The sequence below is a fragment of the Lissotriton helveticus genome, chromosome 10, assembly GCF_964261635.1.
Source record: "Lissotriton helveticus chromosome 10, aLisHel1.1, whole genome shotgun sequence".
NCBI lineage: Eukaryota > Metazoa > Chordata > Amphibia > Caudata > Salamandridae > Lissotriton > Lissotriton helveticus.
The window spans coordinates 67,253,516-67,277,342 of NC_136071.1; the positions used below are offsets into that span (position 1 = coordinate 67,253,516).

General features: G+C 40.1%; 1 protein-coding gene across 1 annotated transcript; it reads right to left on the bottom strand.

Annotated features, from left to right (window-relative positions):
* Positions 1-4,149: 4,149 nt before the first annotated feature.
* Positions 4,150-5,085, bottom strand: LOC144783934 (olfactory receptor 1S1-like). Its single transcript, XM_078662667.1, has one exon. The coding sequence runs from the start codon at positions 5,083-5,085 to the stop codon at positions 4,150-4,152; it is 936 nt and encodes a 311-aa protein (XP_078518793.1).
* Positions 5,086-23,827: the final 18,742 nt, after the last annotated feature.

Genomic DNA, 23,827 nt, shown 5'->3' on the forward strand with positions numbered 1-23,827 from the left:
ATGGTTATTTGAGACCCCTCCGATTTTTGTTGTGAAATGCATTGAGTTGGCGCTAATAAAAAAAGTTTTGCCTTTAAGGATAAGATGTACCTGTAAATCCAGGGACTTCAATGGGTGCAACTTTTACACCCGATCTCTTCTGCATTCATGTCTGGACGTTTGAAAAGAATTTTTCTCACCATGAATCCAACCCTCATTGCCCCAGTGTAACCCTCTGAAAATGGTATACAGATGATGTTTTGTGCATTTGGTCTGGCTCTGTGAGTTATCTAGAGTCTATTCTACAGTTGTTAAATGGTTTAGACCCTTGTTTCCATTTTACCTGGTCATACAGTAGGGATACAATCACTTATTTGGATATCAGTGCCCATGAGTTTAGACTCAGTACTGCGGTGCACCTAAAACCCACTGACAAAAACTTACTGGTACATTATACCGTCTTCCACCCATGTGCTTTGAAGGATAATCTCCCCATGGGCCAATTTTTCATTATAGGAGGAATTTCATGGACATCTATACTTTTATTGCACAATCATCTACATTGGGGGCATGCCTTGAACAACAAGATTATCCGAAAGAGGTTGTCACCATGTTCTGAAATAGGGCCTTGAACACTCCTCGCTCAGCCCTCTTGGAAAAGCATATGAAGCCCACTGCTGATTGTATTCCTGTGGCATTTACTTTTGATTTCTCATCCACCAAAATACACCAAAGTGTACAAAGGAATTGGTACCTTTCAAGTGTGGGAGACAACAAAATGCTGAGACCTTGGTTCGTTTTTCGTTGTTCTCCCAACCTAAAGCACAAACATGGCATCATTACCTACGGGAGATATGTGGAATGTAATATGTGCAAACTCAACTGTCTATTTCAATCTAATAAACTAAGTAATAGCTGTACCTGGTATCAGAATATGATGACTAATTACAACACCACGCTTCTGATCTACAGGCTCCAGAGCCCCTGTGAGCTTGAGTACATTGGTTTTACTATTCGCATTGTGAAGACCAGAAGGCAGGTCAACATTAGCATCTTGAAAGTGGGCAAATTCATAGGCCAAAGTCCCATGAACTTCCAGTAGACAGTTCTAGCGCATTTAGGGAGCAGATGAGTCCCTATATAGGAAGGAGGCCCAATAGATGTTCTCGGAACAGACTGACAAACAGGGTCTTAATGAGATGGTGGAGTGGTATAAGTTTTGGTACTAATGGGTATTCTGTTACATTGTGAGCTGAGTAACACTTTGGTGTCAGAGCCCCTAAGAGATTTCGCTTTGGTGGAGGCCTATTTAGAATACTATTTAAAATGTTGTTTATGTAAGGGGTTTTTGTTTTAAAGTTTTTCCTTAGAATGGGTGTTCCTTATCTTTCAATTGAGACCAATTTCATTCACTTTTCTGCTTTGTATGTGTTTTTTTTAAATATGTATTTGACAATTAAAAAAATGTTTTGTTAGTTGTTGGCCCCTCTCTCACCCAACAACCCCCTCTCTTCCTTTGTTAGCTTTTCTGGTTCTTTTTTGAGTTGATCTACTTCTCCTACTCGTATTTTTAACTTGCAGTTGGCCATTTTGCTATGTTGCTTTACATACTTTCAAGATGGCCCTGCAGACAACTTGGTTTTCGTGCTTCAAAGATGGCATCACGTTTTAATGACGGTCTAGTGTTTGATGTGGCTGTTACGTGATATATGTTTGGGTTCCGAGTAGCATGCTACCCCCCAAAAAGCACTCCATCACTTTGTCAGGGGTAGTAAGCGCTACATAAATACAATAAAAATGAGTATTACCATATATGGGGAAAGTTTACATTATTTCGTTAGCAGCCACGGATGGATAGTCCTGCTGCAGCATTGAACGCTGGCATTGTAGGTAAGCATTGGGACTGATTACCCATCTTGTGCGTTGCACATGTATGATTGTGTGGGCAGCTTTTCAATCATTAGAAAGATGAATAGCTTTTATGAAGTTGCTAATCTTTTTGTCTTGACACTATAATGAGTTGTTTGAGATAAAGGGTCATTGTGATAAAGGGTCATTGTTTTGTGTGGTCGGATAGCTATAAGAGGGGGTCCCTTTGTGGTGTCCTTTTTGCGAGGATATTGGCTGTAGTGTTCACTATTTAGTTTTTTTGTTCTGTTCTCAGCTGTTCTCAGGTGGCTCATGGTTATTACTTGTTCCTGAAATTCGTCACATTGCCCACTGGTAGGCTTTCACCCAGTGGTAATATGGTAACTTTGCCTTACTTCTGTTGTGTGAATACAGTACAGTTCGTTTTGCTCACAATCTCTGTCTGTTTTTCACATTCTTCTTCTCCAACTGCTTACTTTTGTAGGAACGGTGCACATTTGGGTGACATTTGGGTCCCAATGCCCTGATGAAAATGCCTGCAAGTTAAGTAGGGCAATGAAAAATGTTGGCCTTTTTATAAATCTTGGTGAAAGCATGTTCGTGTGGTTTTAATAAGCCTGGACACAGGTTTTGCTTATTTTTTTAAAGGATGCCATGTGGACTCATTTTTAAGTATTTTTGTACTGAGAGAAATAAATTGACACTCAGAATTTCAGGACCTTTTCTACAGTAAAGGTGCAAGAATTTGATACAAATGTTGGGAGTTAGGTGAATCTACTACTTACACACAGTACAATGTGGGGTGTGTAAACAGGGGCTTGGTTCTTGCTTAGTTACTTTTCAGTGGAGGCCGCCCCAGCATCTTGTTGTCCCTCTATTGCCCCTCCTTTTGTGGCATTAGTTAGTAGCTTGCCACACACTGGACAACACCAGTCATTGCACTCAATTCAGTGACAGTAAGAAACAGTAAACCCACACCTTTAATTTTCCTGAGTGGTAAATAAAAACAGTTTAGATCACTGTAAGCGGTACAACAAAAACTGTTTGTCTCTCTAATTCATTTGCACTAAGTCAGCCATTCCAAGACTGACTCATCTTTATTGTATAGTGTGCCAGTGACATTATAGCCAACTCATTGAAAAACGACAAATGCAACAACCCGAGTTACTGAAAATTAAGTATGTTGTGACATACAGCTAGACTCCAAAGAATACAATTTCTCCTGGAGCAGGGGCTCATTGGAACCATACTGTGGAAAGAGAGTAACCTTGAAGGAAGGGCTATTCCATCTCAGAATTGCATAGGAGAGCCCATATGAGTCCTTCTGAAGACCTGTGTAATTGTTGGCTGCACTGATAGTGAGGAGCGATTCTTAGCCCCTTCCATGCTAATGACGAGCTTAGCTCATCATGCAGCACAGTGCTCCTGTGCTCATGACGAGCTGGTCTCGTCATGACCACACCCGCTTTTATTGCTGTCCAGCACAGCAGGAGAATCTCTCTAGCAGCGATGCGGTTAAAAGTGTGTGATTCTTAGATTAGAAACGTCATATGGGGTCAGATTTACTGAGATTTTGCATCCGGGTTCTTTCACCGTTGTGGAGCAGCGCAGACAATTTTTTACATTTTTTATTTATAAAGTATACAAAGTACAGCAAGACAATGCATAGTGCTGCTTTGTGTTACCTTGCGTTGAGAAGACATTTGCACGGGTGGAGCATGGGCATTCCTATTCACCCACCCATGGATTTTGGTGCATTCCCAGATTTACAAAGACCTGTAAACCTGGGATTGCATCAACATGCTACACCTTCTACAGTGAGGCATAATAAGGAGAAATATCTGTATTTATCCTCTCTATTACCACTTTCCACCTGAGCCGCATTCTGCAGCACACTAGAAAGAGGAAATCTCCTTTAAGGATTGTTTTTGTGCAGGAAGGTGTCCCTTGCTGCACAAAACAATCCTGGCTGTAATGCAGAGACCCTGTACTCTGGTACTAGTGTGCCTATGTTCGTGCTAGGCAGGGCAAGGTGCTCCAGTGCAAGGAGAGAGCAGAAATGCTCCGTATCATGGTAAATATGAAGCATGTAAACCTTCTCCCTTTCATGCAACACAGCACAGTAAGTTGCTGTGCTCCATTGGGAGAAAGATTTGTAAATCCCTCCCGAAGTGCAAAGCCATCTTAATGAAAAAGAGATGAGAGGAAGAGCTGAAAATAACTGCATGCAAGCACCTATGTATACAGTAAAATAGATAACATACATACTAATCTCACCCTAATCCAAACCTTTCTAACTTATCACGCCACATTCTTTTGAGAAATTAACCTTCTCAAAGCCTGTTTTACTTCATTGTTTCTGAGACTGTAGATAAAAGGGTTAAGCGTTGGTGCTAGGACATTATACATGATAGTCACAAACCTCTCCTGGCCCAGGGAATAACTGGAGGAGGGTCGGAAATACATAAACACAAGAGTACCATAAAACAAGGTCACCACTGTGAGGTGTGAGGAACAGGTGGAGAAAGCCCTTTGCCGCCCTTCGGTGGAGCGTATCTTCAGAATGGCCACTACAATGCACACGTAGGAGAAGAGTACGGCTGAGAAGGGGATCATGACAATAAGGGAACCCTCGGTGAAGATCACAAGTTCATTGGTGGACGTCGGAACGCAGGACAACTTGAGCAGTGGACCAATGTCACAGAAGTAGTGGAGAATTTGGTTGGGTCCGCAGAAGAAGAGACTAGCCATCAAGAGTGTGTGCAACAGTGCATGCAAAAAGCTCACTGCAAAAGTAGAGGTCACCATCCAAAGACAGATGTGAGTCCTCATAATGTCTGGATAGCGAAGAGGAAAACAGATAGCAACATACCGGTCGCAGGCCATCACGGCCAAAAGCACACACTCAGCAGCTGCGAAAAATACAAAGAAGTATAACTGGGCAATGCAGCCCTCATAGGAAATAGACTTCTTGTTGGTGTAGATGTTGGTGAGCATCTTGGGGAGAGTATCTGAGATGAGGCCGATATCCACAATGTTCAAAGCGCTGATGAAGAGATACATGGGTTTGTGGAGCTGAGGACTAAGGGCAATCACCATCATGATAAGCCCATTTCCCAGCAATGCCAGAATGTATACTATGAAAAAAGATGTAAATAGTATGGACTGCTGCTCTGGGATGTCAGAAAGTCCCAACAAAACAAACTCTGTCAATGATGTTTGATTTCCCCCATGCATCATTGGAACGTTGAGACCTGAAAGGAACAAGTATTAGAACTTAGAAGGGTTGTGTTGCTTCCAAAGGCGCCCACAGCACATGAAGCATTTGGAAATTGTATGTGGTACAAATAACACAAAATCGTGTAGGCAAACAGTGTATATTGCTTCTGGGGCCACATGAAATGGTGGTAAGAGGCTTCTTAGTTCAAACAACTATTTAGTATGATGCAGATACCATACTGCCTGTAATGTGAAAAAAGGGACACAAATATACTGCATTTACCTTGTAATTGGATGGTATGCAGTGTCTAATTTGTGCCAGTTTTGTAGGACAAACCTCTGACACATTTCTAAACAATGACGCTTTTTTTTTGTTAGTCCACCACCAGGTGTGTGTATTTATGGTTGTTTATATCCTTGTTTGTTTGGGGAAACAGCCTTTACAACAAGGTTTTTACCTCATTGTGCCTTTACCATGCATTTTTAGAACGCATATTTTTACCGCAATTATGCATTTACAACGCATGCTAATACCAAGCATTTAAGGTAGGTTGGGGGGTCTCCCCCATTAATACACTGTTTTTAAATCTAAAAACAATGCGTGGTATAACCATGCGTTGTGAATGTATATTCGCGGTAAAAACATGCGCGTTAGGCATGCAATGTATTTACCTGCATTGTACCGTCGTACAGCCGTTTGTTTGTATGACTATATGGACACATGTGGTATTTGTAAAGAGCACACCTAGTCCAAAGGCATCCGTGATGTACAGGGTCAAATGCAAGCGCACAGTCAGCAAGAGATAACAGATGTAGCTAGCTTGTGCAGTGTTAGTGCATGATGATGTAGTACTCTTTAAGGAGGTACATCTTCAGCACTATCCAACATTGGAGCAGCCTTGAGGCATTCAAGGCAGAGACAGGGATGTTGTTCCACATCCTGGGTGCAGAGCTGTAAAAGGCCTTCTGTGAAGGTTCTGTTTTTTTTACATCTGCAGCATGTTCCACAATTCCACAAACTTTATCAACATAATGAAATCATAGCATGGAGGCCAACCTTACAGTTTGATTCAACATACAAATCAGAAAGACAGAAGAAGAGAAAGATAGAAAACCACCAAAAAGAGAGAGTCAGAGCATGGAGGCCAACGTTACAGTTTGATTCAACATACAAATCAGAAAGACAGAGGAAGAGAAAGATCGAAAAACCACCACAAAGAGAGAAAGTAGGAGCCTAAAGGGGAGAAACAATGGGGCAGTGTCTGGGGTTGGATTAAAGAGGCATGATTTAATATTATACAGCCATGGTATACTGTGTGCCTGCCTTTTATTGCCTGGCTGAGGACTTCTGAGGAGATCCTCAGTCACCAGTACTCATTATTTTACAAATTAAGCACTGCAATATGTCCTGTTGTACATTTTACCATCTTCTTACAGACAGGAACATCTCTTTGGTTCTTGCAAGGTGGGTGTGGAATTCTACTACACTTTGAAAAGAGCTGCATGCCCAGAAAGGTGTTTACATGTCAAATAACTCACACATTTACTATTAATATTAATTGTTAGAACATGCTTTAAGAGTTAAACTTTGGTACAAAGATCAGAGTCGGACTGGAACTGAATATATATTTCTGGGCACCAAAACAAAAGTGGCCCCCATTCGTGAATAACATAGCAAAACAGTGACCGATATTTGGAAACTGGGGCAGTTCTCAAGTTGAAAAGACACGCTGTATAGGTGTTTTGTGAGGAATTGAAGGCTGCAAAGATTTGAGCTTGCTGCAGGCAATGTTTGTTTTAATATCAGCAAAATCAATGGTAAAACAGGCCAACCAATACCCAAAAAGCTGACCCACACGCTGACCTGTCAGACACAGGAAAATCTTTTGGATTTCAGGGGTCCCTGTTCAGAACAGCTTTGAATTTATGATACAATTTCAGCTCTATCATGTCCTCTTGGGCCAGGTCACTGATAGTGCACAGACACACTGGTCAAACATCTAAATGTGTTTACATCTAATATTCAGGGATAGTGAACAACTGGTCACTGATATCAGTGCAAAACATTTGTCGATGCCATCCTCCCATTTCTCATATGAGAGGTCCTGTTTTGATCTAAAAGATACTTTTTTATGGATGTTGCATTAAACAGAATCATAGCATTTCTCTTCAAAGACTCTCACAGTTCAATCACATAAAACAATATGGCAATACTCTGCAGAACAGAGATGACTATCAGCACCCCCCAGCCCCTACTTTGCCCATGCTTTAAAATGCCTCTGGTCAGACAAGTCCACCACCTTACTTGTTTTTTAGATTGAATCCAGTACAATGGTTTTGAAAGAGATTTATTTGTATGAGATGTATGTGCTATAATGGTTGACAGGACTATATTTAAATTAATGTGGCAGTGTACTGGAGTGCCGGCACTCTCAATGACTGCTGTGTCTGTGTCAATGCAGTGTTCAAGACAAGCAAAAGGGTGAGGTGCTCAACGGTGTGGTACCAAAATATCAGCCATAAACCATCAACAATATTAATTCCAAAATAGCAACTTACACAGTATTTTGACTGTAAGAAGATATGGAGTTACAATACTAAATCTATACACCCCATGTATGATGACCCTAAATGATATTGTTGCAAGGAGATATCATTGTATTGATATTTTGACATAGATCCGGCCCGGTGGAGCGGGACATGGAATAGAGGTACAAAGGTAATGGAGAACAAAGATAGGCAAACCAAGTTTAGGGGCAATCAGAAAGAAGCAGACAGGAAAGATGAACAGAAATGTTTTACAAAGAATCACAAGGGTCATCACTGTGCAGAAAAGGGACACATGAGGGGTGGAGACCTGCATGTACTGCCTCAAAGCCCAGCAGCGAAGAAGGAAGTGTACTGCAGTGAGAACGAGATTGACTACGCCACGCTGAAACAGAATTACATAAGTAAATTAGACAATACATGAACAACCCTACAGTAAAGAAGAGGAGTATTTAGATATTTCTGCTGCAGTGATCTGAGGTCTCTTGGTGTCAACAACTCACAAAGTTGTGGTTTAGCACTCCAATAGTTCTGCCAGTCTCCACCTTCTGGAGTTGGTTAATCATATTGCTCCTGTGGGCTGCCACTATGTTGTCACCTCTTACGTCCGAGATTTGCTATTATTATTATTATTATTAAATTAAATTTGTAGGGCGCACACCTACCCAGAGGTTTCCCTGCGCTATGTTCTATGTTCCACCCTGTTTCTCTGTGCTTCTTCTGTGTTAATTTCTGATGCAAACATTGACCCACTCTCTGCTCAGCTGTCATTTGTAGCTGGCCCACTGACCTCTCAGTGGATCTTCTTCCTCAGGGGTCTTGTTGAACCTTAGTATTGATGTTTGGCCACAACCAATACCCCAAGCAGCCTCTTACAGTAAGAGAGAGGAAATGTGGCTGCACCACAAACCACAAATATCAAACAATACACCTACTGCAGGTCCCTGTATTATCAGAGTTCATCAGTTAAATAATATATCTTTGGTGAAGCATTTCTACAAATGCAGGGGTCACAATAGTACTTATAGTACCAGACAATACAGAACACCACCGCCAGACTCGTCCTCGGCATCCCCCAACACGACACATCAGTCAACACCTACGAAGTCTCCACTGACTCCCCGTGAAGAAAAGAGTCACTTTCAAAATCCTCACTCACGCCTACAAATGCCTACACAACAACGAACCCAAATGCCTTAACGACAGAATCAACTTCCACGTACCCAAAGGAAATCTCTGATCTTCCAACCTAGCACTGGCCGAAACCCTGCGCATCCACAGAGCCAGGGCAGGCAGAAGATCCTTCTCTCACAATGCAGCCAAGACCTGGAACAAGATACCGGCAGACATCGGATGCGTCCCCTCCCTGAACACCTCGAGGAAGACCCGCAAGACCTGGGTCTTCGGCTAAACTGATCTGGTGCCCCCCGTGCCTTGAGACCCTCATGGGTGAGTAGCGCACTTTCAATTCCCTCATTGATTGATTGATTGATTGATTGATTCTAACCTGAGAATATGCTATTATAAGGCAAAGGCACATCACCAGGATACAAGGACCTCATACAATGAAAACAAGCACAAACCTAAAGCACACAGCATCATTTCAATACACAAGGAATTTAAAATGGATCTTATATCATTGACACCCGAAAGTATGTGCTGCAAAGCTTAAGTGAATGAGGTGTTTTCAATCTTGTGAGAAGAGGAATTTAATAGTACCTCTGTCGCTGTAAGGTCAACATCATTTTACACCACAATATGTCAGAAAACAGGCCACACATTCCTTGGAACACCTCAAAACTTCAGGTCTGAAGTTATGCGTCAGGTCTAATCTTAGTCGGCCTATTGTGCTGCGAAACTATGGAATACACTTCCTGCTAACATGAGAGATGCTAACTCTCTCCTCTCTTTCAGGAAACAATTGAAAGCTTGGTTGTTTTCAAACTAATTACCCCCTCTTCCACGTCTAAAGGTTCTTACTCTAGTACAGCGCCAAGACACCCCAGGGTATATGTGCGCTCTAAAAGTTTCTTTAACATTAACATTGTACTCAAGTCTAAGTTTACCTTTGGGAATCAGGCCCACAGTATTTACACTCCAGTTACATTCATCCATCCAATTATCTAATATAAGAAAAAATATGCAGAGTTGCTGAAGAGTTCATATCACTCCCATGGTACGCACACGAATCAGTCCACACATCAACGGCAGTGCATAGTGAGGCTGCCTTCTAAATGTAAGGGATGGGAAATCACAGTATAGCATATGAGGCACATTCACCCTCATCACCCAACAGTAGGCACGCTGATAGGCATGTAAAATGTCCAATGTCAAAGATTTCAGGAGCAAAGACAGATTTATAACTTGTTCTACAGCTTGACCACTTACACCTGTCTCTGAAGCACAAGAATACAGATGCCTTCATATTTGCTGGCTATTCATTCTCTAGCTCTTGCACAAGGAAGACATGTTGCATGATTGAACCTATGTCTTTTGTATCTATCATCTCTCTTATGCTGCATTATGTGGACTCCATTGCTCAGTGAGAGTGAGGTATGTTAATGTCGCAGGAATGAACAATCTATAATAAAATAGTGCTTGGTCTATGCGTGAAAAAATGAGAATACACACAATATAAACATGTGACACTCAAATACTGAAAAATATTACAAACACAGTCAATAAATGCATGGGACATGAAGGGCAGCAAACTGCACGTTTCAACAAACTCCATGAAATTATAGCAAAATGTATATATTGGTTAGATAATTAGTGATGAAAAGGTTTCAAAAAAGGATTTGTAGAGAAAAACATGCAAATGTACTATTGTTGATTTATTTCAACAGAATGAGTGAACTAACCTTATGATCTTTTTCACGTTTTCTGCTGGACAATGTTTATGCAAAATGGGACCACCTCTCGAGAACCATCATTAAAAATGTTAAACTTCCATTTTAATGCAATTGCTAAAATGATGAATCTCACACATTTACGGCATCAGAATAATAATTTCACGCACCGCTTATATTAAGGAACAAAAGTGACAAATTCACACATGGCTTACTTCCTTTGGAGCATGATGTTAATGTACAGACAGGTCTTTCTAAGGGCACTTTCGCTGCACATGTATACTGCTGTCAGCTTGCATTGCAGTTTCTGCTTTGCTCCAGCAACGTGATTGAATAAGGTGTTTTACATACAACCAATTCTGAATGTATAACTAACCTTATCAAGGTCCTGTCTGCTACAAATTCACAAAAAGTGCTGTCAGTAAACCAGTCAGTGCTGGCATGGCTGACGGCCAGCAGAGGAGAGGAATGAAGACAAGACCAAGCAAGGCAGCCAGCCTAAAATCAACCAAGGGTTCTGAAAGGAACACGACCTATAAGCATCATGATAACATCTCACTGCATCTAACTCTCCTTCTCTCATCCTTTGCGCATCTGATGACATTATAGCTCCAACTGCATGAACTCAGGCCAGGAGTAGGGGTGATTTAAAGGACCAGTCCTTGTCCCATCTCCCCACTTCTTAGCCATATTAGGATACCTCAAACTCACCAGGGTCTGCTACTCCCTGATTGATCCCTCAGGGTGGAAAATAAATTGGCCCCAGTGCAGTTCCATCTTATGTGTGGAGTTAATCCATCTCGAGAAAGGATGCAGAATCCCGAGTTTATACGAAGGGCAGATTTGAAAGATGCTAGGAGAAAATATACAAAACAATTGGATTTCCTGGTACAATTTTTAAGTAGAGCATGCAAACTCTCGTCAGCACCCGATGTACAAGACTCTTTTTTAAGTGCTTTAAAATCACAAGGTTTGCAAGCACAAAAGGGTGTTCTTACTAGTTACCAATCCCCTTTTTATGAGACACAAATACCTTTCCTGTTCTTAAAATGGGTTTTACAAGGCAATATAAATCAGAAATAGAAAAGACCGTGAAAGGAATGAATCACCACTCTTTATTGTGAGACACAATATCAGGTATCAACAATGTGATGACCATCTCCCAGGTTAGGGTGCTATTTGACTCACAGAGATGAAGTTGCCATTCGAGGAGTGATTTTCGTCTGATAATCATGCTACGGCGGCCGCGATGTCGGCATACAGTGGTTGGCGAGAACACTGGCTCTTTCCCCGATGTCTTCTCAAAATGGAAACATTTTGGCTTTCAAAGTAGAATCATTTTCCGTTCAGGGACAAAGTCTGCTTTTTAAATAAAAAGTGTGTGCATAGATGTGATCTGCTGTCCCTTACAGACCTCCATCCCTGCATATGTGGCCATTTGCAATGGTTGTGAACAGCGACCTGCATAATTAATATGTATTATTAAGGTCATTGTGAGACCATCTGAACTATACAGTGCACGTCACAGAATGGCAGACAGGACGCACAATGGTTGATGCTCAATTTGCACCCACTATTTGGGACATGCCTGTATGTACATCATGCCCAAAGTGCTCTAAAGAGGCACACACATTCCCAGGTAGCTGCAATGTGCTCTTCCTCCGTTCTTCCAGCTGGTGCCACCTCACACAATCCTCACACAATCCTCTGTGTCAGACCCTTCTAAACTATGGCCACAAAACCGCTAACCACAGGTTATCATAAATTACAGCTGTGCTGTCAAAAAGGCATTCAAGTGTGAAATATTTTGCCTGTATGAATTTCACCCACGATTTTACTGACTATGTATACTGAGATGTTATTAGGTATGATAATACATGAGCTATATCACTGAAGTCCTACATAAATTCTAAACAGCATTTTTAGAAACCCCTACCTTCTGCCCATTTCATTTACCGCTCTTGAGATGTTGATTATGCCGGGTTTCAAGTTGTCCTTTCCTCAATCTCTGCACCTATATTATTTCCTTGGGCTGGTCCCTGGTCTTCCTAGCGTTCCATTTTGTGACCTTTATTCGCTTATTCAATTTAGAGATTATAATATCCTCCATCTCCATCATTTGAATTTTTGGAGGGATGTATTACACAATCAAGCATGCTTTTACATGCATGCCATTACAATGCGGGCAATACAACAAATGCGTTGTTACCACGCGTTCCATTACCACGCAAGTCGATACAATGACTTGGCTAAAGGAAGCGCTGGCCTTTGGAATAGAATATATATCTCTTCCAACTCCACTCTGGTCAACAGTAGGGAAGGTGGTGGATTTAAAATCCAATAACACATTCAATAATGCAAATTGCTGTAATGACTTGCATGGTAATGGAGCGCATTTTAATGGAACACGTGGTAACAACGCATTCGTTGTATTGCCCGTATTGTAATGGTAGTGCGTAGTTCTGGCTGCATAGTAAAGGCAGTTTTCCATGGTGGAGTGGGGAATCTTAGTAAAATTATTGGTCCATCACAAGAAGAATTTTTACCACTTTCATAATGGAAAAATCCCTGTTGTTTCTACTTAACAGGCCATTGGATCTTTAACGCTAGCTGAGATTAGGCAGTAGCTGTATATCAACATTATCAACAATTTGCACTTTTCTCCCCTGAGGCGGAAGCCGGGGGAACCTTGCTTTACTCTTTACCTATTTGAACCTCGCAGTGTTAGCACGTCATTGACTAAAAATTACGTGTTTTAAAACTTGTTAAATATTTTAATCAGTAAATTTTTAAATTGTTTGCCCTACCTCGGGGTGAGATTTGCTTCACCCTGAGGCTGCCCACTCAGCTGGCCATTCACAGCGCGGCTGTAACCAGGCGCTGGGACTTCACCTGACCCTCCTCAGCCGCCATCTTGCAGAGGGAAGGTCAGCGGTGTAGCTGCTCGAGCCCTCCCGCCCTCCCAGGATACTTAAGGGTGGCTCTGTTTGCTTTTCGAGTAATTTGCACTTTTCTCCCCTGAGGCGGAAGCCGGGGGAACCTTGCTTTACTCTTTACCTATTTGAACCTCGCAGTGTTAGCACATCATTGACTAAAAATTACGTGTTTTAAAACTTGTTAAATATTTTAATCAGTACATTTTTAAATTGTTTGCCCTACCTCGGGGTGAGATTTGCTTCGCCCTGAAGCTGCCCACTCAGCTGGCCATTCACAGCGCGGCTGTAACCAGGCGCTGGGACTTCACCTGACCCTCCTCAGCCGCCATCTTGCAGAGGGAAGGTCAGCGGTGTAGCTGCTCGAGCCCTCCTACCCTCCTCCGCCCAATCATGAATATAATCATTAGACCATCCCGTCCGCGCAGCGGGCGCGCCGGTGGCGCGCCAAAGGCAAGCCCGTCTGCACCGTCCGCGCCGGGACCGGGCCGAGGGCCATGACCCCTGGACCAATTTCCAAAAATCATCATTTGGTCTACACCCACTCTTCCTTGCTCAGTCTCAGATTGCCCATAGACCCGGCTTGTACATTATTAGACCTAACTAGTACGGCAAAGGAAGCTGTATGGTGTTGTTCACACTGCCATCTTACGACATCAACTAACTTTGATAGAACCCACACAAAGCTGCACACTAAAGGCATGGATGTCCCGATGACCATGGCCCTCATCAATGCACGATCCCTGTGTAAACATAGTCAGGAAATAGCAGATCTTATAATTGATTGCCCTGTTGTTTGCAATTAAACTCAGTCCCCTGTATAATTTCAAGGGGTTACTTTTATACCGACCCCCAGGAGCCAAGACAGGCTTTCTAGCTAGCTTAAGCACAATTTTGGAATCACTCGCGCTTGAGGACTCCATCACGGTGTTGGGCGATATGAATTTTCACTTAGATGACAATAACCATAAAGACACCTTGGCTCTTATCTCAGACATGGAAACCTTGGGGCTTAAACAACTGGTTACATCGGCCACTCATCGGGCGGGACATATCTTAGATGGCATTTTTCTAATGTTCAGGGCCTCCAGGTATCGGATATTCTACCGATGCCATGGACAGACCACTATGTGTTATTCTGCACTCTGACAATAAATAAACCCTCGAACAAGGCAACCATTCTCCCTGGCCTGGGTTCCTTTAAAGCTTGGCATAATATTAATCAGCCAGACCTAAGAAATCAGCTTGACAGCACACGCCCGTTGATTTCGTCCGACTCGATTATGGCCACACAACTATTCCAGGACTGGTTGGGCCACGCCATTAATCTCCTGGTCCCAATTAAGTCAAAATTCAAGAATAGGTCTACTCCAACCGCACCGTGGTATACGGATGAATTAAAACAACAAAAACAAGAAAACAGGTACTGTGAAAGGCAATGGAGAAAGACTTATGACCAAGTAAGCAGGACCCGCTATAAAGACTCATTGGCTGTTTATAAAACCATGATTATAAAGGCAAAAAAATCTTTTTACTCGGATCAAATTGAGCAGGCAAAGAACTCCAGCAAAAAAATTATATGAAATTACTAAATCCCTTTCAGGCAACATCCCCGACCTGACTCCACCTCCATCCCAAGTTATGTGTGATGCTTTGGCTAACTTTTTCTTTTCTAAAGTTGACGACATCTACCAAGCCTTCACTTTTAAATCCACTTCCACCAAGTCCGTCACAACAATTCCCTCTGTCTCCAAAACACCTTCAGCTACAATTGTTACCTGTTTTAAACCACTAACTGAGGATCATATACTAAATATCGTCTCCACAATTAAAACTGGATCCATATTGGATCCTTGTCCATTCTCGGTTCTCCCTCCGGTGATGGATTCGATCATACCTGTCCTGACGCAAGTATGTAATTCAATCTTGTGCTCTGGGACATATCCTCAGTTTTTAAAATCCACACTGCTCAAACCTCTTTTAAAGAAACCTGGGCTGGAGAAGACCGAGTTAAAAAACTACCGGCCAATTGCCAGCTTGCCTTTTATAGCTAAAGTGGTGGAAAAGGCCATGAATATGCAATTATCAGAGCACATCGAGACACATAGACTGCTGGACGATACCCAGTTCGGATTTCGGAAATATCATGGTACCGAAACCGCCTTAATTAAAGCCTCTGACGATGTGCGACTAATAAGAGACCATGGTGGGACAGCAGTTTTGGTACTGCTAGATCTCTCAGCCGCTTTCGACACGGTCGACCACAAGATCTTGGTCGATCGTGTCGAAAAGATGGGCATCTGCCTTACGGCAAGAGACCTCCTCGCCTCGTTTCTCTCTGACAGAACCCAGGCCGTCACCCTTGGACCTTACCAATCTGCCAAGCTGACGCTGCCATGTGGGGTACCTCAAGGCTCATCCCTGAGTCCGACACTATTCAGTATCTATGTGTCGGACCTTGCCAATGTCATCAAAGCACACAGGATGAGCCTAACCTCATATGCAGACGACACGCAATTGGTTTTGGCCATTAAGGGTGATGGAGGGGAAGTCGCCCAACGCTTCCAAAATGGAATGACGGAGATAGGAGAGTGGATGGCAACAAAGTGCCTGAAACTCAATTCAGAAAAAACTGAGGTAGTGATTTTTGGACCTCTCTCACCGGACTGGTCTGCTCTCTGGTGGCCTTCCACATTCGGTGCTCTCCCTAAGCCAGTAACCAAAGTAAGAAACCTGGGAGTCACCTTCGACGACGGCCTAAATTTCATGGACCATGCCAACAAAGTGGCCTCTACAGCCCACCATAAACTACGCATGATCCGAAAAATTAGTCCGTATCTTCCAGCGGCCGCCATTAGAACCTTGGTTAGTTCATTGGTTTTAACATCACTGGATTACTGCAATGGCCTTTTCTTAAACACCCAAATTAGAGTCATGAGAAAACTGCAGTCGATACAAAATGCGGCAGCACGCCTGCTTTTTGGAATTCCAAAGTTTGCGGCCATCTCGGATGCTATCACACGACTTCACTGGTTGACGATCCAGAACAGGATCAAATTTAAGTCACTATGTATAGTCTACAAAGCACTAAATAGGCAAGGTCCGCATTTTTTAACAGAGCAACTGCTGCCATATCAACCTTCCCGTCAGCTTCGATCCTCCAATCACAACCACCTAGTGGTTCCTCGCGCTAAAACAGTGTCATGGGGTGATCGTCGCTTTATGGTCGCTGCCCCAAAACTTTGGAACACTCTGCCCCAGGACATCAGAACTTGCTCTACACTCCTCCAGTTTCGTAAGAGACTTAAGACGTGGTTGTTCACCCAATAACCTTTAACAAACGTAGGTAACCTGTTGGAGCATTTTAATATCGATCTGAAGTTTGCAAATTAACTAGCGCCAAGACGCCTGCGGGTCTTTGTCGCGCTTTATAAATGGCAATAAATAAATAAATTAATTAATTAAATTGTCATCTCAATCTTTAATATACTTTCAGTCAATATTGAGAATTTAGTATGATTTAAAGCAAATCCATAGTAATTCATCTTTATTAGACTCATCATATAAAGATATCAATAACAATCATTAGTTTTGTCAATAAGCAACAAATAATCAATAAATCACAATCAATCGAACCAGGCACATTCCATAAAGGAGAAACACATCCCTTTTCTAATGAATGGGAATAAAAAGGTGTAAGTTAGGAACCCATAAAGAGTTCTGACATCACGAGAAAGTATAAAGCTTCAGCATAAAAGCCAGCTCAATAAATCCATAATCTATCAAAGCAGAACTTCTCATGACGAGAGGTGCAATAAACTCAGTAGAGTCACAGATCAGCAGAGAAAATGAGGAAGCAGTGAGTGATCTGACTATTCTAGGAACATGCACTTATATAAGAAAACAAACTAGTGTTGCAATCTTCATGTTGCCTCTTCTCTCCTCTGTCCACCATTCATCTTCCAGTGCACTCATGAGAACAGAACTACTCCTCAATTATCAAGATTACAATGAGCTTAAGCAGCACTGTTGAGTGAAACATTTCTTATCAAATACAATGTTTATTCTCTTAGACTTTCACACCATTCATTTTTATTAGAACTTCATCAACCCACAAAATATCAAATCCCTGTTCATTAATTAACAGTGATCTTTGTATAAGTAGAAACATTTGAAGAGTTAGCTAAAAACATTTTTGCAACTATTATTCATTATGAAAGACGTCCATGAGAAAGTCAGAAAAATAAACATTTTTTAATGTCAGAATTTTTTAGTCATGTCATGTAACTTTTGGTCAAGCAATTCTACTTTAGATTTTCAGGTGTAGAGAGTAAATATGATTGCCTGCTAAAATGTTTGCATTAAAACACATTTATTTTCATTAAGTTACATGTTAATTCTGCACATTATTGCCTTATTTTTCTTGACATTATAAAATGCTCCAAGAGACGTCTGCCCTATACTTCATCCCCTTCACTTAATCTTACATTGCTCTGTCTTTGTAAATATATCTGCCCTCTCCTTTTCATGCAACAAAGCACAGTAACTTTGCTTGATGCCCTGGGTTCTATGAAAGTTTATTAAATGTGCCCCTAAATCTCCAGTTCTGATGAATCCTATGGATGAGCCAATAGACAAATGCCAAATAGTTGTTAAGCCACCAGAACTCAACTCCCTTACTGGATTATTGTCATTTCACCAGCCTGTTGACAAAACTACAGAAAACTTTCTATGTACACAATTAAAAAGAAATTAACATAATATGATCAATCTATAGAAAGAAACTCTGGGAAGGGAGACATGGTAGAAAGGATGTGTGAAAAACTATATGAAGTATTAAAGCCAAAAAGGCCACACATGTTCTGAAACGTAGTGAATCAAAACTTAAGGCTGGTGGAATTAATAACTTTCCCCTGAGCAAAACGCTCACTGTACCTAAAAATGCTGTTTGTAATTGAAAAACCTGCAAGAAACTCCCCGATAAAGGCATGAAAAAGTATAGAAGATACTCGGCTGTTAACATCTTCAACCACAGTGGATCTCATACTAAAATTGACAGTGATGACGTACCAGGACCTAAAAGAATCCCAGCTTCAGTGTATGGAGCAAATACAACACTGTAGGAAATGACCACCTTTTGGGGGATGTATGACGTTACAACGCATACTTTTACAACGACTAACATTACCACGCAATTTTTACAACGCAGGATCCATTACAACGAAGTACCATTACAACGCATGTATTTACAACGCAGATACCTTTACAACGCATACCATTACAACGTAAGTATTAGTAAGTATATAATATTTTTTGAAATGTAAATTAATTAAAATTAATTTAATTTAATTTAATTAATTTAATTAATTTAATTATTTTAATTTAATTTAATTTATTTTATTTTATTTTATTTCATTTAATGTAATTTATTTAATGTAAATAATTTAATTTAATTTAATTTAATGTAATTTAATATAATTAATTAATTTTAATTTAATTTAATTAATTTAATGTAATTTAATGTAATTTAATGTAATTTATTTAATTTAAATAATTTAATTTAATTAATTTAATTTAATTTAATGTAATTTAATATAATTAATTTATTTTAATTTAATTTAATTAATTTAATGTAATTTAATGTAATTTAATTAAATAATTAATTTAATTTAATTTAATTTTATTTATTTTAATTAATTTAATTTAATTAATTTAATTTATTCTAATTTAATTTAATTAATGTAATTTAATTTATTTTAATTTAAATAATTTAATTTAATTTAATTTAATTTAATTTAATTTATTTTAATTTAATTTAATTTAATTTAATTATTTTATTTAATTTAATGTAATTCATTTTTTTTTTATTTAATTTAATTTAATTATTTAATTTAATTTAATTTATCCTGTACCCCTTTACCCAAAAAACCCCAAACTGACCCTGAACCCTAAAAATACCCCTTTACACAAAAACCCAAAACTGACCCTGAACCCTAAAAATACCCCTTTACCCAAAAACTGAAAACTGACCCTGAACCCTAAAAATACCCCTTTACCCAAAAACTGAAAACTGACCCTGAACCCTAAAAATACCCCTTTACCCAAAAACTGAAAACTGACCCTGAACCCTAAAAATACCCCTTTACCCAAAAACTGAAAACTGACCCTGAACCCTAAAAATACCCCTTTACCCAAAAACTGAAAACTGACCCTGAACCCTAAAAATACCCCTTAAAAAACCCCAAAGATATAACATTTTAAATATAATTATATACTTACCAATACTTACGTTGTAATGGTATGCGTTGTAAAGGTACCTGCGTTGTAAAAACATGCGTTGTAAATACATGCGTTGTAATAGTTTTTGCGTTGTAAAACTTTCGTTGTAATGGTAGTGCGTTGTAAAAGTTGCGTTGTAAAGGTTGTTTCCCCCTTTTGGGTGATGTCCTCTCAGAATGTTTGCCATATTTGCTGTGTTGGCTTTAGAATTATGTGCACTTTACCCCTAGTAGCTAGTGGTAAAGTACATGTGCTCCATCTTTTACGTATGGTTGAATTGACCTATTCCTAGTTAACACATTTGACTTGCATGTGAGTCCCTAATAAATGGAGTAGAAAGTGCACCAGGGCCTGGAAATTAAATCCCACTTATGCACTGCAAGGTCTATTGCTCCATCTACTACACAGCCAGGGAACGCATGGCTTCAAGCCTACTCTGTGTAGCATTACTACAACAGTGTAAGGTCTGCAATGCAACATGACAAAATAATCATTTGTGAAAGAAGAAAACCTTTCTTTAAAATATTAATTAATTATGCCCATGGAGGCCTTGTAGCCCACAAGGGCAGGTACATCTCAAAAAGTAGGACATGTAGAAATGTAAAGTTAATATGACTTAGAGTGACAGCCCCCAAAAGCTATTTTCACTCTAAGGTCACTGTGGCTGGCCCATTAAAAATAGGCACAACACATAAAAAACTCAGGAAGTTCCATTGATATGTACATTGATGTATTGGGCAACGCTCACTGCAGAAAGGCATCTTTAGTATTAGTCAGCAAAAACAAGACTGACACTTGAAACTAGAATGAACTACCACCAGTCAGGGGACTAAACATGAGAATGCAAAGAAGAATCGAACAATGGAACAGAAAGGTATTGCGTTCTTTCTAAATTTTTGAATTTTAAATCAATTCCATCTTCCAGACAAACCTGTTTGTTTTCGGGAACCATTAAAATCCATAGCATTTGTTAACAAAGAGTCTCAAGCTGGTTATCTATGGGTAATGATTTTTTGGGGGAAACTGTGACTCTTCATTTTGTATTTAAACGTGTGTCATAGCATAAACTTGTTGGGCCTCATGAATGTATTATTTGATCCAATGTTCCCTCATCGCAGAATAACCTCAGCTACCATACCAAACCTCTTAGGTCCTCCAATGGAGCTTGTTCTGTGCTGAAAGGGACTGGAATACTTAGGGAACAAACAATTACCATATAAGGACCTAGAATAAGATAATTGTTAACATTGAATACCTTATATAAACTCCCAGTAAATTATTCTACTAGATCAGATAAGCTGAAACCAAATTAATTTAGGCACATAAATAATAAGTCAGATTCAGCAGTTTTTCAATGAGGATATTTATCTATGCTCCAATAATTAGCATACAAATGGAATTTAGAAATAACCAGTTTAATAATGATTAATAAGCTTGTGTGGTTCTGTTATAGAGGGTTCTATCTTCCTCAACTGAGGAAGAATTATCCTAGGTAGTAGGGTCTAAGGAAATCAGTTGTCTCCCATACAAAACCTATCATTGAAGGTTCAGTAATTATCTGAATTGCCTGTTCTAGTTCAATAGACATGTTGTCTTCCCCTGTCACCACTGCAGCTTCAAAGCCATAGGTGTCTATCTGAATTGCCAGTTCCAGTTCAATAGACAGGTTGCCTCCCCCTGTCCCCACTGCAGCTTCAATGCCACAGGTGTTTATCTGAATTGCCAGTTCCAGTTCAATAGACATGTTGTCTGCCCCTGTCCCCACTGCAGCTTCAAAGCCATAGGTGTTTATCTGAATTGCCAGTTCCAGTTCAATAGACAGGTTGTCTGCCCCTGTCCCCACTGCAGCTTCAATGCCACAGGTGTTTATCTGAAGCCTTCCATTCAAAAACGTTCCACTACGCAAGCATACCAGCCATTAGTAAGAGAAGTAGAACATCACAGTTTGCTTTGTTTCTGGATGTACAGTCCGTCAGTCGCTGTACCACTAGATGGGTAGCAAGGGGGAGATGCCCCTCAGTTCAATTTGAGGCAGTTATACTACATTGATTCCAGGTTTATGCCCCTTGATATCACCAATTTGTTGACCACTCTATCCCATTGTTTGGTCTCGATTGGATGGTATGATGCAGTAGGTAAAGGTATACAAATCCAGAGGAATAAAGTGATCCATTACTTGCATGTTCCTTAGGACCACTGTACTTAAGTCTTATGATTGATTGTGATGTTTAGGAAGTAGGCGGTGGATTTTCTCATCATTTTGTCAGTTCGTTCCCAAGCATGTGCTCTAGGAAGTAACACATTTTGTTGCAAGTCTTAGTCCAGTAAGCTACGATAGTGAAAGAATCAATTGAGTGTTAGAACACAAGTAGGATGTTTACAAATGTTCTCATAGGCTTCAGACTATTCAGTTCATAAGTACGTACTAGGAAAGAAAGCACGTTTTGAGGCCTTTATGAAATACAGCCTGACACAATGAAATTAGGCTAAAATATGAATGTAGCATTATTCAAATGGCACACTAGTTCTTCATTTAGGCAGATTATTATTATCTAAGTACAAATTGCAATACATTTATTTAAGTATAAGGTACTCATATAACAATTTTTAACACTTCATTAATACTTCCTATGAATGTGTCTCTTTTTACGTTGCAGGTTAATACATTCTTTTAAGTTTGAAAGGCACATTTGAAACAAACTTTTACAAAGCGCATATCGTAACACTGCCAGGTATACGTCAAATGTTCTTATTAATGTCAGTGACATTAAAAACAGCTGCTATATAAAGTAGAAATATTATCATTCAGAAAAAATAGAAAATATAAAAACTCAAATAACATATTAACCTTTATAAACAGTACTCTACACCTTATTAAAAAAGTAATACCAGCTAGTTAGTTCTCATAGTAAGAGCTAGAAGAAGGAACCATTAAAAAGTGCTTGTATATTAATTAAATTTGATCAAAATGTCAAGTAAAATTATACACTTGATCATTCCTGCTAATCTTCTGTATGCACCTGGGAAACTATCTTCATTCTTATCGGCGGGATTGAATCTAAACATTTTGAAACTGAGATTACGACGCATGAAATAGTGTTATCCTCTGGGCAATCTTGTTGTGTCGAACACCCATAGATCTACAAAGGGGAATACACCATTGCTTTCTCTGTCTTAAATAAGCTACACCGAATAATAACAGGTGTTCCACCAATTCTGTAGCCTCTGTACAAGTAGGGTACTTATCTGGTCTGAGTGAGAATGAACTCTAGATAGAGATAAATTTGGCACATGTCAATATCCCTAATATAAATTTAAAGTAGAGTGAGCTGGGAGCTAATATAATCAAAGAAAGCTTCACAGCAGCAAGCAGCCTTAATCTCTAAAAACTGATTTGCAAAAGACCCTAGCGGAAGTGAATGATGTAGTTTTCCCACTTGTGTTCCATGCAGCATTGCTTGACAGCTTTACCTGATGAGGAATCAATATTTCCTGTGTTATTCCACCATTCGCCTATCACCAGGTTCAGGAGGGATATTTTAACACAGTTTAAGCATGGTAGCTTGGTTGCCCTAAATGGTTCCAATTCATCAACAGACCAGATCTACAGCCAATATAGGATAAGCTTCAAATTAATTGAACCACATAGTTGTAGGTCAAGATTGGTGTACTCTTCGGTAGTCTAAGCTTAGACCTCAAAAACACATTTTCAACCACCTGCTACAAATTAACGTTATCATTTCCCCAGAGTTCAGATCCATAGATCATGCCTATCACAGCTTGGTCCTTTCATATCTCAAAAGCGAAAGAGATGCTTTATGAGTAAATTACTTGGTTTGTTCAGCTGCCAAACCTCGACAGGGGGACCCCCAACTAATCAAATTCCGACACTTTCTCCAAATGTGTTCCATGCAGCCTTGCAATTTCTCTAAAGTGCTTGTGGGGTTTTGATAGACATGCACTTAGTGTTATTTGAGTTCACCAGAGAGCCATGAGTTGAGAAGAACAAGTTGAACCTTTCTAAGAGTGTTTTAAGCCCTTTCTGAACTTTTGATACCAAGAGGGTATCATGGGCAAGCAAGAGTGCAGGGATTTTAGAACCACCCAAAACAGGTGAATCATTTTCACAGTGAGACTGATATTTGAGGCACC